This window comes from Sorex araneus, chromosome 5, assembly GCF_027595985.1.
Source record: "Sorex araneus isolate mSorAra2 chromosome 5, mSorAra2.pri, whole genome shotgun sequence".
Classification (NCBI taxonomy): domain Eukaryota; kingdom Metazoa; phylum Chordata; class Mammalia; order Eulipotyphla; family Soricidae; genus Sorex; species Sorex araneus.
This window is the reverse complement of record NC_073306.1, coordinates 121,306,400-121,319,882: the sequence shown is the minus strand read 5'-3', so window position 1 is coordinate 121,319,882 and position 13,483 is coordinate 121,306,400. Positions and strand designations below refer to the sequence as shown.

General features: G+C 48.9%; 1 protein-coding gene across 2 annotated transcripts in view; it reads right to left on the bottom strand.

The window, feature by feature from the left end:
- The window catches only part of RPRD1B (regulation of nuclear pre-mRNA domain containing 1B), a 57,153-nt gene that overhangs the window by 33,666 nt on the left and 10,004 nt on the right, over positions 1-13,483 (bottom strand). The window contains exon 3 of one of the 2 annotated variants that reach the window (XM_004612638.2): positions 6,623-6,756. The exons of the other annotated variant lie outside the window; for it this stretch is intronic. Coding sequence (XP_004612695.2) covers positions 6,623-6,756 — 134 coding nt within the window. The remainder of the gene's footprint in view (positions 1-6,622; positions 6,757-13,483) is intronic. 2 annotated transcript variants of the gene reach the window in all.

Here is a 13,483-nt window from a genome sequence, read left to right as displayed (position 1 = left end):
GAGCCTTCCCGTGACAGAACACTAGAGCCATCTCCCCCCACACTGCGAGCACAGATGACAGGACACTGGCAGGGGCTGCACACAGACAGGCGCGTGCTCGGACCCTAAGGCCGGCTTTCTGCACACCACACTCGAGAAGCCACACACAGATCTGACATTTTTTTTTTTTTTTTTTTGCTTTTTGGGTCACAACCCAGCGATGCTCAGGGGTTACTCCTGGCTTTACACTCAGGAATTACCCCTGGCGGTGCTTGGGGGACCATATGGGATGCCGGGGATCGAACCCGGGTCGGCCGCGTGCAAGGCAAACGCCCTACCTGCTGTGCTATCGCTCCGGCCCCCAGATCTGACATTTTTATCCTCAAAGTTTCTAATTTTCATTCTATGCTAAATTACCCCTAGTATGACTACCTTGTTTACAGGTACACTTGTGATCAACAGAGTTTTAATTCCTTGACCAAAATGTTGACAGCCACAGAACAACGGCCACTTCCCCGGCAGGATCCTTACGCAGCCTCAGCTCTCCCGGTCACGTGGCCAGCCCCGGCCTGCCATGCAGTGTGCGCAGTCAGACACTGGGTCTGCAATGGGGGTAGCCACGCCCACCGTGCTCAGAGAGCACTCCTGCTGGTGCCCGGGGACCATCCACGGTAGACTGCAGGCAGGGCGAGAGCGCTACCCACTGCACTACCCTCCGGCCCAGAGCTGTCGTCTCATGCGGAACAGCTAACAGCACTGTGCTCATAGTAGCTGCCCAATGAACTACCAGCGCACAATACGGTCTGTGCAGACACCGGCCACTGCAGCGAAGTGGCCACTCTGGAGCAGAAAGAGAAAAGCAATTGTGCTCTTGTTTTGCTCCAGTCGAACACCTGGAAAACCACTCAAACTGCTAATCACTCTAAAAGAAGGCAGAAAAAAAACTCGACTCCTCCTGTTTTCAAACCCTCTGAGAAACCATTCAACAGAAAACCACATGAGCCACACAATACCCAACCCCTGCCCAGCCCACTGCGTCTTGGCACCCAGTGGCTTCTGGAGCCCAGCCTGAGGCCCTACAATGCCGGCCACCTCCTACGCCAGGCTCTCCCTACCACCCCCTACACCCCACTCCCTGAGAGCGCTGAGAATCATGTCACATCCATTTCCGCCATGAAAGCTGGTCAGCTGGGAGCCCCCTTCTCCACTGACACCACTGTCTGTGCGGGGGACGGCTACTTCTCCCTCACCCACAGGCCCCCGAGCCTGGGCTGCCACTTCCTGTATCAACACTCGCCCTCACGAGACCCTCTGGGTGCAGGGTGCAGGGTGCAGGCTCAGAGGCCACTCACTGGGGGCTGCTTCCCAGAGCCCCTCTGGGCCCTCTGTCCTCTGACATCCTGGCCAGACCCCTGCCCTAGTCACTCCCCTGCCAGCCAAGACTAGACCTTTACTACAGTCACACTCTGGAAGCTGAGTGCGTAGCCCTCTTGCCTCTGTTCAAGCGCTGGTGTGGACACCCAAGTTCAAAGCTTGATCGAGGCAATGGTGGTATCCTGAGAATCCCCCAGCTCCCCTCACTACCTCTCCCTCTTCGGCCTTCAACTGTTTTGTGTTTGTTTTTCAGATGGGGGAGGGGCCATGCCCAGCCCTGCTCCTGGCTCTGAGCTCAAGATCACTCCTGGTAGTGCTCAGAAGACTAGGTCTGACTAGATGCCATCCAGGTTGACCCAAGGCAGGTGCCCTACCCACTGTCCTACCTGTGACCTTCAGGGCTTCGGGAGTCGCTGGTGGGCCTGGGGGAGAGGGGGCCGCTGACCAGCCCTCTGGGCCTCTCCATCCAGCAGAGTCTGAAGCGTGTGAGCTTGAAGGGCTGCTCTGGGCCTGGCTTCAAGTTCCCTTCCTCCGGCCCTTGGACGTTGGCAGGACCCAACTGGAGCCCTGAGGCTGAGGACCCCAGGGGCCACGGCGAGAGCACACAGGCAAGTGACCTGGCCTCCCCTGGCTAACAGAGACAGTGAGTCGCCTGCTGCTCATCTCCCGAGCTGGGATCTCGGAGCCTTCTCGCCGAGTCCTGAGCCAGTAACGCCCACCAGCGCTGCCTTCACACGAACAGGCGGCGTGGCTCTCACTCAGCCGGACAAAGTGAGCAGCAGGGTGACCATTCTCAGCCTAGACACAGCCACTAAAAATGACAGGAGATCTGTGGCACAGTCCCACACCTGAGTGTAAACTGGGGCACCTTGAAATGACCACTGTGGCCCTGCTCACAACACTGCGAACACTGAGGTGGCCCCAACAACGCCCAGTGCGTTCTTCTCTTTGACACGAAAGCCTGTCTCCAAGTCTCCACAGGCTGGGGGGCTCAGCTCACCTCCAGGCAATGATTCCCTAAAGGTTTTTGTAGACCTGACTGAGGTGACTGACACCTTAGGTACCAGGACAGAGTGGAGACTGACTTTAAGGCAGAAGGCTGGCCCGAAGACCCTCAGATTATTTATGAAACACAAGTCATCTACCAGTGAAGCTGGATCTTCTAAATTAATTTAATTTTGGGGGGGAATTAAGCAGGCAGAAAATCTTACAAATTTCATGTTTTGTTTTGTTTTTTAATTTAAAGAAAATCTGGGGTATAACTGACTTTTAAAAAAATATTGCTTTTGGGAGCTGGAGTGATAGTACAGTGGGTAGGGCATTTGCCTTGAATGCGACTGACCAGGGTTCAATTCCCAGCATCCCATATGGTTCCCTGAGCACCGCCAGGAGTGATTCCTGAGTGCAGAGCCAGGAGTCAGCCCTGAGCATTGCTGGGTGTGACCCAAAAAGCCAACAACAACAAAAAAATTACTTTTATACTGGGGCTGGAGCGAAAGCACAGCAAGTAGGGAGTTTGCCTTGCACGCAACTGACCCAGGTTCGATTCCTCCAGCCCTCTTAGAGAGCCCGGCAAGCTACCTATACGAGTATCCCACCCGCATGGCAGAGCTTGGCAAACTACCCATGGTGTATTAGATATGCCAAAAACAGTAACAAGTCACACAATGGTGCCCGCTCAAGCAAATCGATGAGCGACAGGATGACAGTGACAGTGACTTTTATACTGAGAAAAGAATTAGCAATTACTGTTTGCAGCACCTCACATTCTTTGTTCCCTCCTTGGAAAATGAAGGAGTTTCCATTTTTAGGACCACTAAACTTTCCTTGGGGAGAAACCCAGTTGGGAATTGAAGGGCTGGCCCAGACAACCCAGCCAATGTCCATCTCACAGAACTGAGTGACAGCCAGAGATGCAGCTCAGAAACGGGGCCGAGAGCTGCTCTATCCACTGTTCTCTCCTGGCACAAGATCGGGCAGAGGTGCTGAACATAAGAATATAAGTGCTTTTGCTACTGGTTCATAATTATAAACTAAGAAGGTCAGATGCTAGCATTGGGGAAGATGTTACAAGTTCTACCTAGCCTATACATCTCCAATGATCTCACCACACCCCTACTGGTGTCACCTGGCTCTGTGCCCAGGGACAGTACTGATGGGGCTCAGGGGACCATACATGATGCCACGGACTGAACCAGGGTTTGCTGCAAGAGCCTTAATTTGGGGCTCTGAGGGGTCAAATGCGGCGCCCGAGGCCACACAGCTGGAAATGAGCAGTGCTGGGATCCACACTCAGCAGATGCTCAGAAACTCTCCCGGCTCTGCTTGAGGGGCTCACAGAGGACCAGGTCAAAGCTGAGGCTTCCTGTATGCAAAGCCCGTGCTCAGCCTGCTGACCACCTTGACGGCCCCCTGAGGTCTAATTTTATTTTATTTTGACTTATTTTGTAAGGAAGTATCTGGGGCCACATCCAGCTGCGTTCACTCCAGGTGCTGTGCTCAGGGGACTATACGTGGTGCTAGGGATGGAACTAGGCTTGGCCACGTGCAAGGCAAGAACCGGAACCTCCTTACTATTTCCCCAGGCCCGGGGAAGTCCGAGTTTCAACTCTCGCTATGAGTAGCTCAACTGTCTGCAGGCCCAGGAAAACTGAGTGACTTCTCATTACTCCATACCCTGACACAAGCCCACTGACCAGGCTAGATTTGGAACAGAAGGCTGGTGGGAACTCTGAGCCCCAAGCACAGTGCCAGGGTAGCTGCACTGTCATTTTCTGAAGAATGGGCTTTAAGGTCAGCTGGACTCTAACGGGTCTGATTATTATCCGTTTGGACAACATTACTAAGCCCTTTGAGCCTTACTGTTCTCATCTGAAACGGGAAAAGGACGTGTAATGATTTGACATAGCAGCTGGAGGAGAGCAGCTGTAAGGATCTAAGATAAGTCAAAAAGAAAGGCAGCCGGGGGGTGTCTAGTAAGCGCTCAATGAACATTATTTCCCCGGTCTCTGCAGCTTTCCTCTCTAAATCATATGAGGACACGTGTGTGACTCGACAATGAGGCTCCATCCAGTTCACAAGCGCCTAGGTGTCCCCGTGAGCAGACGCCCTTGGAGCCCTGGGGGCTAGTGTCTTGCACCCAGGGAGACAGGATAGACTCAGAAAGCTAAAACAGAACATCACATGGGAGGAACTGTCAAAGAACCACAGCAAAATTCTTATGTCAAAGGGACGTTGTTTGAGGACAATTATCCCTGAATCAAAGCTGAAATGATTTAAATTTGAAAACAAACTTCTAGGAAATGCCACTATTCTAAAAGAGTCTAATCAAGTATTCTGTAACCCAGGGCCAGTGAAGACTGCGGAGAGCTCAAGTTAACTGGGACTGATTCACCTGTTAAGAATCTTGACTGAACAGAGACAGGGAGAGTCTTTCCACAAGTATTACCCTCCACATAGAGGACTACTGCCTGCTTACACAGACGTTCAATATGTAAAATGAAGTAAGTAAAACCCCACGGAGCTACGTTCTAAACAACCATGGCCACAAATCCCCCAATCTGCCCGGCTGCTCCCCGAGTACAGACCTACTCCTCACTCCTCCCCTCACAGCTAGCAGAACTGTTTTCTTGCAGCACACGCCTGGCAAATGCTTGCTGAATTGAAATTCAACACTTAGCTTCAAACATGGTCTTTCAGAGCTCTCCCACTTGCCCAAAGGTGTTTTAAAAAATCAGCACTGTTTACCAATGAACTCGAAGGCAGAGTGGAGAAAAGAATGCTGGCTAATTCCCAAGCACCATGCAGATTACTTCCAAAGGACACAATACGAAACAGTACCAGAATCCAAAGCAGGAAAAAACAGCTTTTCCACAAGTTACTACTACTGACCACAAAATTGTGTTCTGTCTGTTCCAAGAAAAATTATAATAACCCGTAGTCTAAAGTACCCGTTTGTTGGTTTTGTTTTCTTTTCTTTTGGGGCCACGCCTGGCAAAGCACAGGCCTTACTCCTGGCTCTGCGCTCAAGGATCACTCCTGGAGATGCACATGGACAAATATGGGGTGCCAGGGATCAAACATCTGGGCAGGCCACGTGCAAGGCAAGCACCTCATCCACTATTCTCTCTCTCCAGCCCCAGTACTCCTGTCTGTTTTAGAAAGTCTCCAGTCTTTAATTTGACGGGAAATGTGATCCACCTTAAGAAATGGATATGAATTCAGACCTGGAAGAGACTGAGAGTCCACTGTGAATGGTGGGGAGCAAATGGCACCGCCACATGTGCTGATCCTAGCTCATTTCTGGAGCAGAGGTGGGAATCAACATCCAGAGGAACATAAAGGAAACGGCAACAGGGGCCTCGGCCAGCTAGGAAAGATGTGAGTGGAGCAGCACTCGGAGGGCAGAGTGGAAGTACCACACAGTGACTGGGACATCTCAGTCGAAAATGAAACAAAAGGGGTGAAGACACAACAGCCAGAGTGAAAAGTGATGCTAACGTGGGTAAAGAATACCGTGCATGAGGGGGAATGATGGAAGAACTGGAAGTCAATTCAGACTCTGAGGATCCTAAGTTCCCTGGTAGCAGCTGGACCTGAGCGCCCAGCAGTGAGCACGTGTCAGTTCAAACACGCTGTGAGAACCAAGATTAGACTGCAGAGCATCCCAGGAGTCAGAGAATCAGATGTCTGAGCTTAAGTCCTTTCGAAAGAAAAAAATAACATGAGCTCTTAAGAATTCTTAAAATCACCCGAATTCTTAAGAATTCATACTCTTAGTAAATTTCATACATGTTCGGGATCTCCTAGGACATCCTAAGCAGTTCGGAAATGACCAAAATCAAGTGTAGACAGCAATCTGCCAGCAACACGTCAGTACTTCATAAAGCTAAGTTCCAAGAGGGGCAAGGCACTGATCTGAGATCCCACAGCGGTCAGCAGCAGGACGCGGGTGGACCCAGCATCCAGGGTACTAGTCAGTTTCCCACAACACTAAACAACCTAGTTCTTTCCCAGGTGAGAGAAAAATCTGGAAAGCGGAGGAAAGCCAAGGAGAACAGAGAGCAGAACTTCGGGGGTCCATGGAAAGCAGCACGGACACGAGGCCAGGCAGGCACGCTGTGAGCACCACCCAAGTTCTCACCATCGCTCACGATCCTCTCTCTGGAGACTCAGACTTGCTGGGGGCTCCCAGCGGCCCCCACCGCAGCTTTTCATATGGGATTCGAAAGCAAAGACCTGGGGCGGGAAACATGTGGGGGGTCTCTACCTTTGGGGGGAGGGCTCTTGGAGTCCTCCATAGACAGCTTCAGCTGCTGTATGAACTCGCCGCCATACACGCTTCTTTCTTGCCAGATGTTCAGCAATCTTTCTAAAGGTTTTTTACAGCCTTCATCTGCCTCTCTGCCCAAAAAAGATGAAAAAAATACGTATAAGCTTTAGATTTTTTGAAATCAGGACAGATCTACTTAAAAAAAAAAAAACTGACTAAAAGATGTACATATTTAAAAACAAGAGAACTAAGGTACGTATTATGGTAAGTGGACACCCCAAACCTGGCCAGAGACCTCTCTCTCCCCATGGCACACGGAGGGGGCGAGAGAGACTGCATTACAGATGCCATTGCTTCTGTGCCTCTGGAAAGGTGGAACAAACAGGGCAAAAAGTCCATGGCTTATTTTTCTGGACAAAAAAAATCACCAAAGATTGATGATAACAATTTTGATAGTTGCTTTGTTTTTGGAAGACACTTAGATCCAGTGCCAGAACTTCTGCCGAAAACTAAAGTGGGCCAAACTTAGAAAAGAAATAATTTAACAAAAACATACCCCCCCAAATATGGTAATAAGTCCATAACACATCAATGCTAATATGGTAACACCTCTAGAATACATAAATAAAAATCATATAAATGAACGCCAAGAGTGAGCTTACATCAACTATGAAACTATAATATTAATTCGGGGCTAAGTCTGTATTCCATGTTCACATAAAGGTGCCCCACAGAATCTTAAACACTGGAGCTCTTTGTAACTTTAATCTGAAAGAAACCAGGAAAGCTTTTTTTCTCTGATGTACTACACTCTTTAAAAGAAAGGACTTGTCACTGAGTAAGAACGAGCCCCAAGTGTGACCGAGGTGCTCCCGAAAAGTATCAGAAAACGCGGAAGCAGGAGGGAGTCGGGGAAGACGGGCTGGGCATTAGCGACCTTGCACTGCGTGACTTTCTACAAGGTACCACCAGCATCTCAGTATCGATGCCAGTATTCTAAACAGGGATTTCAAGAAGCCACACCGCATTCCAGTGCAGTGGGTAGCCCACCCACCCACCCACAGCTCTCCCAGCCCCTTCCTAACACGTCCCTTCATGCTCAAGGTGAGTTGAGAGTTCAGGCGAATCTAGCCACAGTGTTATTATGAATTATTAGTAGCAAATCTCACCAAATTAGAGCCAAGGAACTAAGTGAGAGTACACACAAATTATTACATATTTTTAAAGAGATGAGTTTTAGGAAAAAAGGAAAACAATCTACACTGATAGCCTATTTTGTACATGACTCAATCATTCCTGATTAAAAATACTTTTACTATACCTTCAAAGTACCTAGAAGGAAATCTCTTCCCAGCCCTGTCTCTGCACCAACCAGAGTCAACAACTAAAGCTCTCTCGCCTGACTCCGAGTGCCTCAAGTCTCCCTTCTTCCTCTCTGTCCTCCTACAATCTACTCTCAAGTTTATTTTCAAAATATAATTCTGTTCTTGGGAGGCAGGTCTTGGCACTCTTACGCAGGCCCGAGTCACCTCTCTGCCCTCGTACCTCCCCCTCGATACTCTCACCTTGGATCCTCTCGCAAGTTCCTCCCTAATCTCCTTATTTGAAATCGCACCAGAGTGGGGGTGCAATTTCAGAGGGGGACCAGAGCGATAGTGCTTGCCTCGCACACGGTCAACAAGGGTTCAACCCCCAGCACCCTAAACGGTCCAGGATTCCTGCAAGAGTGACCCCTAAGTGCAGTGCCAGGAGTAAACTCCACAGAACTCTGGGTGCGGCCCAAGAACCAAAATAAAATAAAATTACACCTCGAGCCAGGGAAGTAGCTCAAAGGGTTAATACCCATGTTTTTGCATGCAAGTGCCTGGATTCGATTCTCACTACATGGATCTCAAACCCAAAGCCTCCCCATAAATAAAAGAAAAAGATATAAATTAAATACGATTGGGGCCAGATTGATAGGACAGCAGGGAGGTTTGCCTTGCACGTGGCCGCCCCAGGTTCAATCCCCATATGGTTCCCTGAGAACTGCCAAGAGTAATGCCTGAGGGCAGAGCCAGGAGTAACCCCTGAGCATCACCAGGTGTGACCCAGAAAGCAAAAAAAAATTATTTTAATAAAATATACTCCAACAGCTACTTAAATTTTCTCCATATAACTTCCCTTTTATAAATTTACAGGTTTACAATCTTCCCATTTGAATACAATCCCAATTTGTCACCTCATCTCCTCCACAGCTGTCAATCCTCAAGGAAACTCAATAAACAGCTCATCGGAATCTGTTTCGTAGGTGAGACAAACACCTCTGAAGGGGCTGGAGCAATAGCACAGCGGGTAGGGCGTTTGCCTTGCACGCGGCTGACCCGAGTTCAATTCCCAGCATCCCATATGGTCCCCGGAGCACTGCCAGGAGTAATTCCTGTGTGCATGAGCTAAGAGTAACCCCTGAGCATCGCCGGGTGTGACCCAAAAAGAGAAAAAAAAAAACCTGACTTTCAACAACAGTCTTACTGCGTCAGTCATTCTTTCTGTCATCAACTAAGCACTCTCCTTCTAACATGGACATCACTGGTGTCAAAGGAGCCCGTATTAAGAATGTAAGGAACTCAGCCAAGCACTAACCGCTAGGGCCTGACCCAGTAGCCGTCTGTCTCCTTCCAGACCCCCTGGCATTCACGTCTGTTAGCACTCTACCACGTGTCACTCTACCCCACCTTCTCCTCAGGCAGACGTGTCTTTGCTTACGCCACCACTGCTCTGAATGGCACCTCGGAAATACAGCCAGGGGAAGAGGAAGGAGCTGTGATTCAGCCGGCCCGAAAAGATGGCAAGTGTCTGGCCGCAGCAGAAGAGTGTGGAGGAACAGAGCGGAATCAACTGGAGCATACGCATGACCTCTTAAAGACACAACTCCTGAGGGACTGGCAATTCCCTGATGAAAGCAAATGGATGGCTCTAAAGCAAATAATAATAAAGCCCCTATTATTAGTAAAACCAATAAAACTGATCAAATCAGTTAACCTGTTGGTAGTTTTACCATAAAATCTACTCTCTGAAATTTCTCTTACACAGAAGCCAGTTGTGAGAACTAAGTCCTACCTCATTAAGGGCAGGAAGAAGTTGTCACCCCTCCGCCTTGCTTGCTGGGCTGGGGAACAGGCTGAAGGCTGACTCTGAGAAGAGCAACATTCCTTTACAGTGGACACTCATGCCTGAGCCTAAGTTACTACCAAAGCCATTTCTAGTTTTTTTGTTTTTGGGTTACTCCTGGCTCATGCACTCAGGAATTACTCCTGGTGGTGCTCAGGGGACCATACGGGATGCTGGGAATCGGACCCGGGTCGGCCCCATGCAAGGCAAGTGCCTTACACACTGTACGTATTATCTCTACAGCCGCCTAGTTTTCTACACTAATTTGGGCAGGGGGGGAGACCCACAACCTGTGATGTTCCATTGCTCTTGGTTCTGTGCTCAGGAGCGCACTCTGGCCTTGCCAAGGAGCTCACGCCTGGACTCCTGCACTAGGTTCTCGGGCACCAAAGGCTGAAGCCCAGCAGGACACTCTGCTCTCTGCTGGTGAAGAAACAACACAGGCTCTTTCCCTGAGCACTGTAGCGAACCAAGGTTTTTTTTGATGTTACAGATAAAACCATTAAGAAATATTGACTGATGAGGTTTTGACAGGAGCTCCAGTAAACTGGAAATCACCTTAGCAACTGAAACTGCTTACAACGGATGGAAGGAAGGAAGGGAGGAAGGAAGGGAGAGAGGGAGGGAGGGAGGGAGGAAGAGAGAGAGAGAAAGGAAGGAAGGAAGGAAGGAAGGAAGGAAGGAAGGAAGGAAGGAAGGAAGGAAGGAAGGAAGGAAGGAAGGAAGGAAGGAAGGAAGGGGCTGGAATGATAGCACAGCAGGTAGCGCGTTTGCCTTGCACGCGGCTGACCCAGATTTGAATCCCAGCATCCCATATGGTCCCCTGAGCACTACCAGGAGTAATTCCTGAGTGAAGAGCCAGGAGTAACCCCTGTGCATCGCCGGGTGTGACGAAGGAAGGAAGGAAGGAAGGAAGGAAGGAAGGAAGGAAGGAAGGAAGGAAGGAAGGAAGGAAGGAAGGAAGGAAGGAAGGAAGGAAGGAAGGAAGGAAGGAAGGAAGGAAGGAAGGAAGGAAGGAAGGAAGGAAGGAAGGAAGGAAGGAAGGAAGGAGAAAGAAAGAAAGAAAGAAAGAAAGAAAGAAAGAAAGAAAGAAAGAAAGAAAGAAAGAAAGAAAGAAAGAAAGAAAGAAAGAAAGAAAGAAAGAAAGAAAGAAAGCGAGCGGTCTTTTCAGGCCACACAAACTACACTCTAAACGGAGAAACCTCTTTTTAAAAAGGCAAAAAACTTTACCACTAATGCACAAATGAAATAACTGGAAGATGATAACTGCTATGTGTTAAATTACTGTATACTTAACACATCAAGTTTCCTAAAGCTAACTTAAAAACCCAGGCCCGGAGAGATAGTGACCCTTAAGCATCACCCAGTGTGGCCCCAAAACTAAAAAAACCATACGAGGCCCCAGCACTGCCCACATACCCGGCACCACAAGGCTTGAGCAGCGACGCAGCCACAGGCCCTGGCGCTGAACCAGCTAGGGTAGAACCAGCTAGGACCCCTGAGCAGCAGCTTGGGAGGCCCCCCTCCTCGCTGGACCCCAAAACTCCAACCACTGCAGATCTGATCCAAGACAAGGTGTGCATCATACACAGACAGAACTGCTACTGCAGTGTCAGCACATGGGGCACCCTGCCACCCTGCCACCCCAGCTCAGGGCCCCTTCCTCTGCAGCTGCAGCTCGAACACCCTCCTGGGACCCCACAGTCTTTAAGGCAGGGATTCCCCTGCAGCGCTTCCCTTCAGGAGAAGCTGCAGCAGCAACATCTCTTGGCACTCTGGCAGAAAAGAGTTAAACAGCAACGCTCAGACAACCGCCCCAGACAGGCCTGCCCAGCAGGCGGGCCACCGCGTGGGGAGAACCTGCATCTCAGGAATTTCCACATCTCCTCAACCATCAGGGCGGCTCCGCTGCGCCTGTAACATGGCCTGTGCTGAACATACACTTTCTCTGGAACTGTGGCACAGGGCGTCTAAGTGACCAACCCCAGCAGAAGCCCTGGTCTCTACGGAGTTCAATGCCGGGTGAATCAAGGCCATCGTGCGTGACCCCACAGTGAATGCACGCTGTCAACTCCAGGCCGATCGCCTCTGGGATCGTCCCGTGCATCTTTGCTCACTGACTGTGCTCCTCTCCTTTCGCTGGAATAATGGAGGGCACTCACCCATATCTACTACTGTCATATATAACTTTAATATTAATAAATCATACAATATTAAAGTTATATAAGACACTGGTAGAACTTAATAAGAAAAAAATTCCCAACCCCATCAAAAAATGGGGAGAGGAAATGAACAGAAACTTCCTCAAAGAAGAAACTCAGATGGCCAAAAGACATAAAAAAAAAAAAAAAAAAAAGCTCTACATTGGGGCCAGAGCAATACTGAGGGCATGTGCCTTTATTGTGGTGGACCTGAGCTCAATCTCTGACATCCCATATGGTCCCCCATATGGTAAGGAATTACCGCCAGGAGTAATTCCTGAGTGCAGAGCCAGGAGGAACCCCTGAGCATCACTGGGTGTGACCCAAAAGGCAAAAAATAAGTAAAATTTTAAAATTAAAAATGTTCTACATTACTAATCATCAGTGAGACGCAAATCAAAACAACAGTTAAGATATCATTTCACACCACAAAGACTGGCACACATCCAAAACAACAAGAACAACCAGTGCTGGTATGGATGTGGGGAGAAAGGGACCCTCCCTCCAACAAAGGGAATGCTGACTGATCCAGCCTTTTTGGAAAACAATATGGAATTTCTTAAAAAAAAAAAAAAAAAAAAACTAGAAATTAAGCTCCCATTTGACTCAGCAATACCACTTCTAGGAATAAACCCTGGAGGCCCTAAACAACACAGCAGAAATGCCATCTGTACTTCTATGTTCATTGCAGCATTATTCACAATAGCCAGAATATGGAAACAACATGAGTGCCCAAGAAGACAATGGATAAAGAAATTACGGTACATCTACAGAATGGAATACTACGCAGCCTTTAGGAAGGATGAAGTCATGAAATGTGCTTATAAATGGATGGACATGGAGAGTATCATGCTTACTGAAACGAGTTAGAAGAAGAGGGACAGATATAGAATGACTGCATTCATGTATATATAGTATGAGACTAATATCCAAGGCCAGGAGGAGTGGTCAATGGTTGGAAGTTTGCCACAGGAGTGTGTGAGAGGAAAGAGCAGTTAGGATAGAGAAGGGACCAACATGAAAATAATAGTTGGAAATGATTATTTTGGAAAGGAACTGGGAATTGAAAGTAGGTAAAAGTATACATCAGATAACCTTTCGTTATCTATATTGAAAACCATAAGACCCAAAAGGAAAAAGAGAGGGCGGGACAAAGGGAGAGAGGGAGAGAGGGAGAGAGGGAGAGAGGGAGAGTGGGAGAGAGAGAGCAAGAGCAAGGGGAGGAGGGAGGGAGGGATGGAGGGAGGGAGAGAGGAGAAGGAGAAAGAGAGAAAGAGAAAGAGAAAGAGAAAGAGAAAGAGAAAGAGAAAGAGAAAGAGAAAGAGAAAGAGAAAGAGAAGGAGGAGGAGGAGAAGGAGAAGGAGAAGGAGAAGGAGAAAGAGAAAGAGAAGGAGAAGGAGAAGGAGAAGGAGGAGAAGGAGAAGGAGAAGGAGGAGAAGGAGAAGGAGAAGGAGGAGAAGGAGAAGGAGAAGGAGAAGGAGAAGGAGAAGGAGGAGGAGGAGGAGGA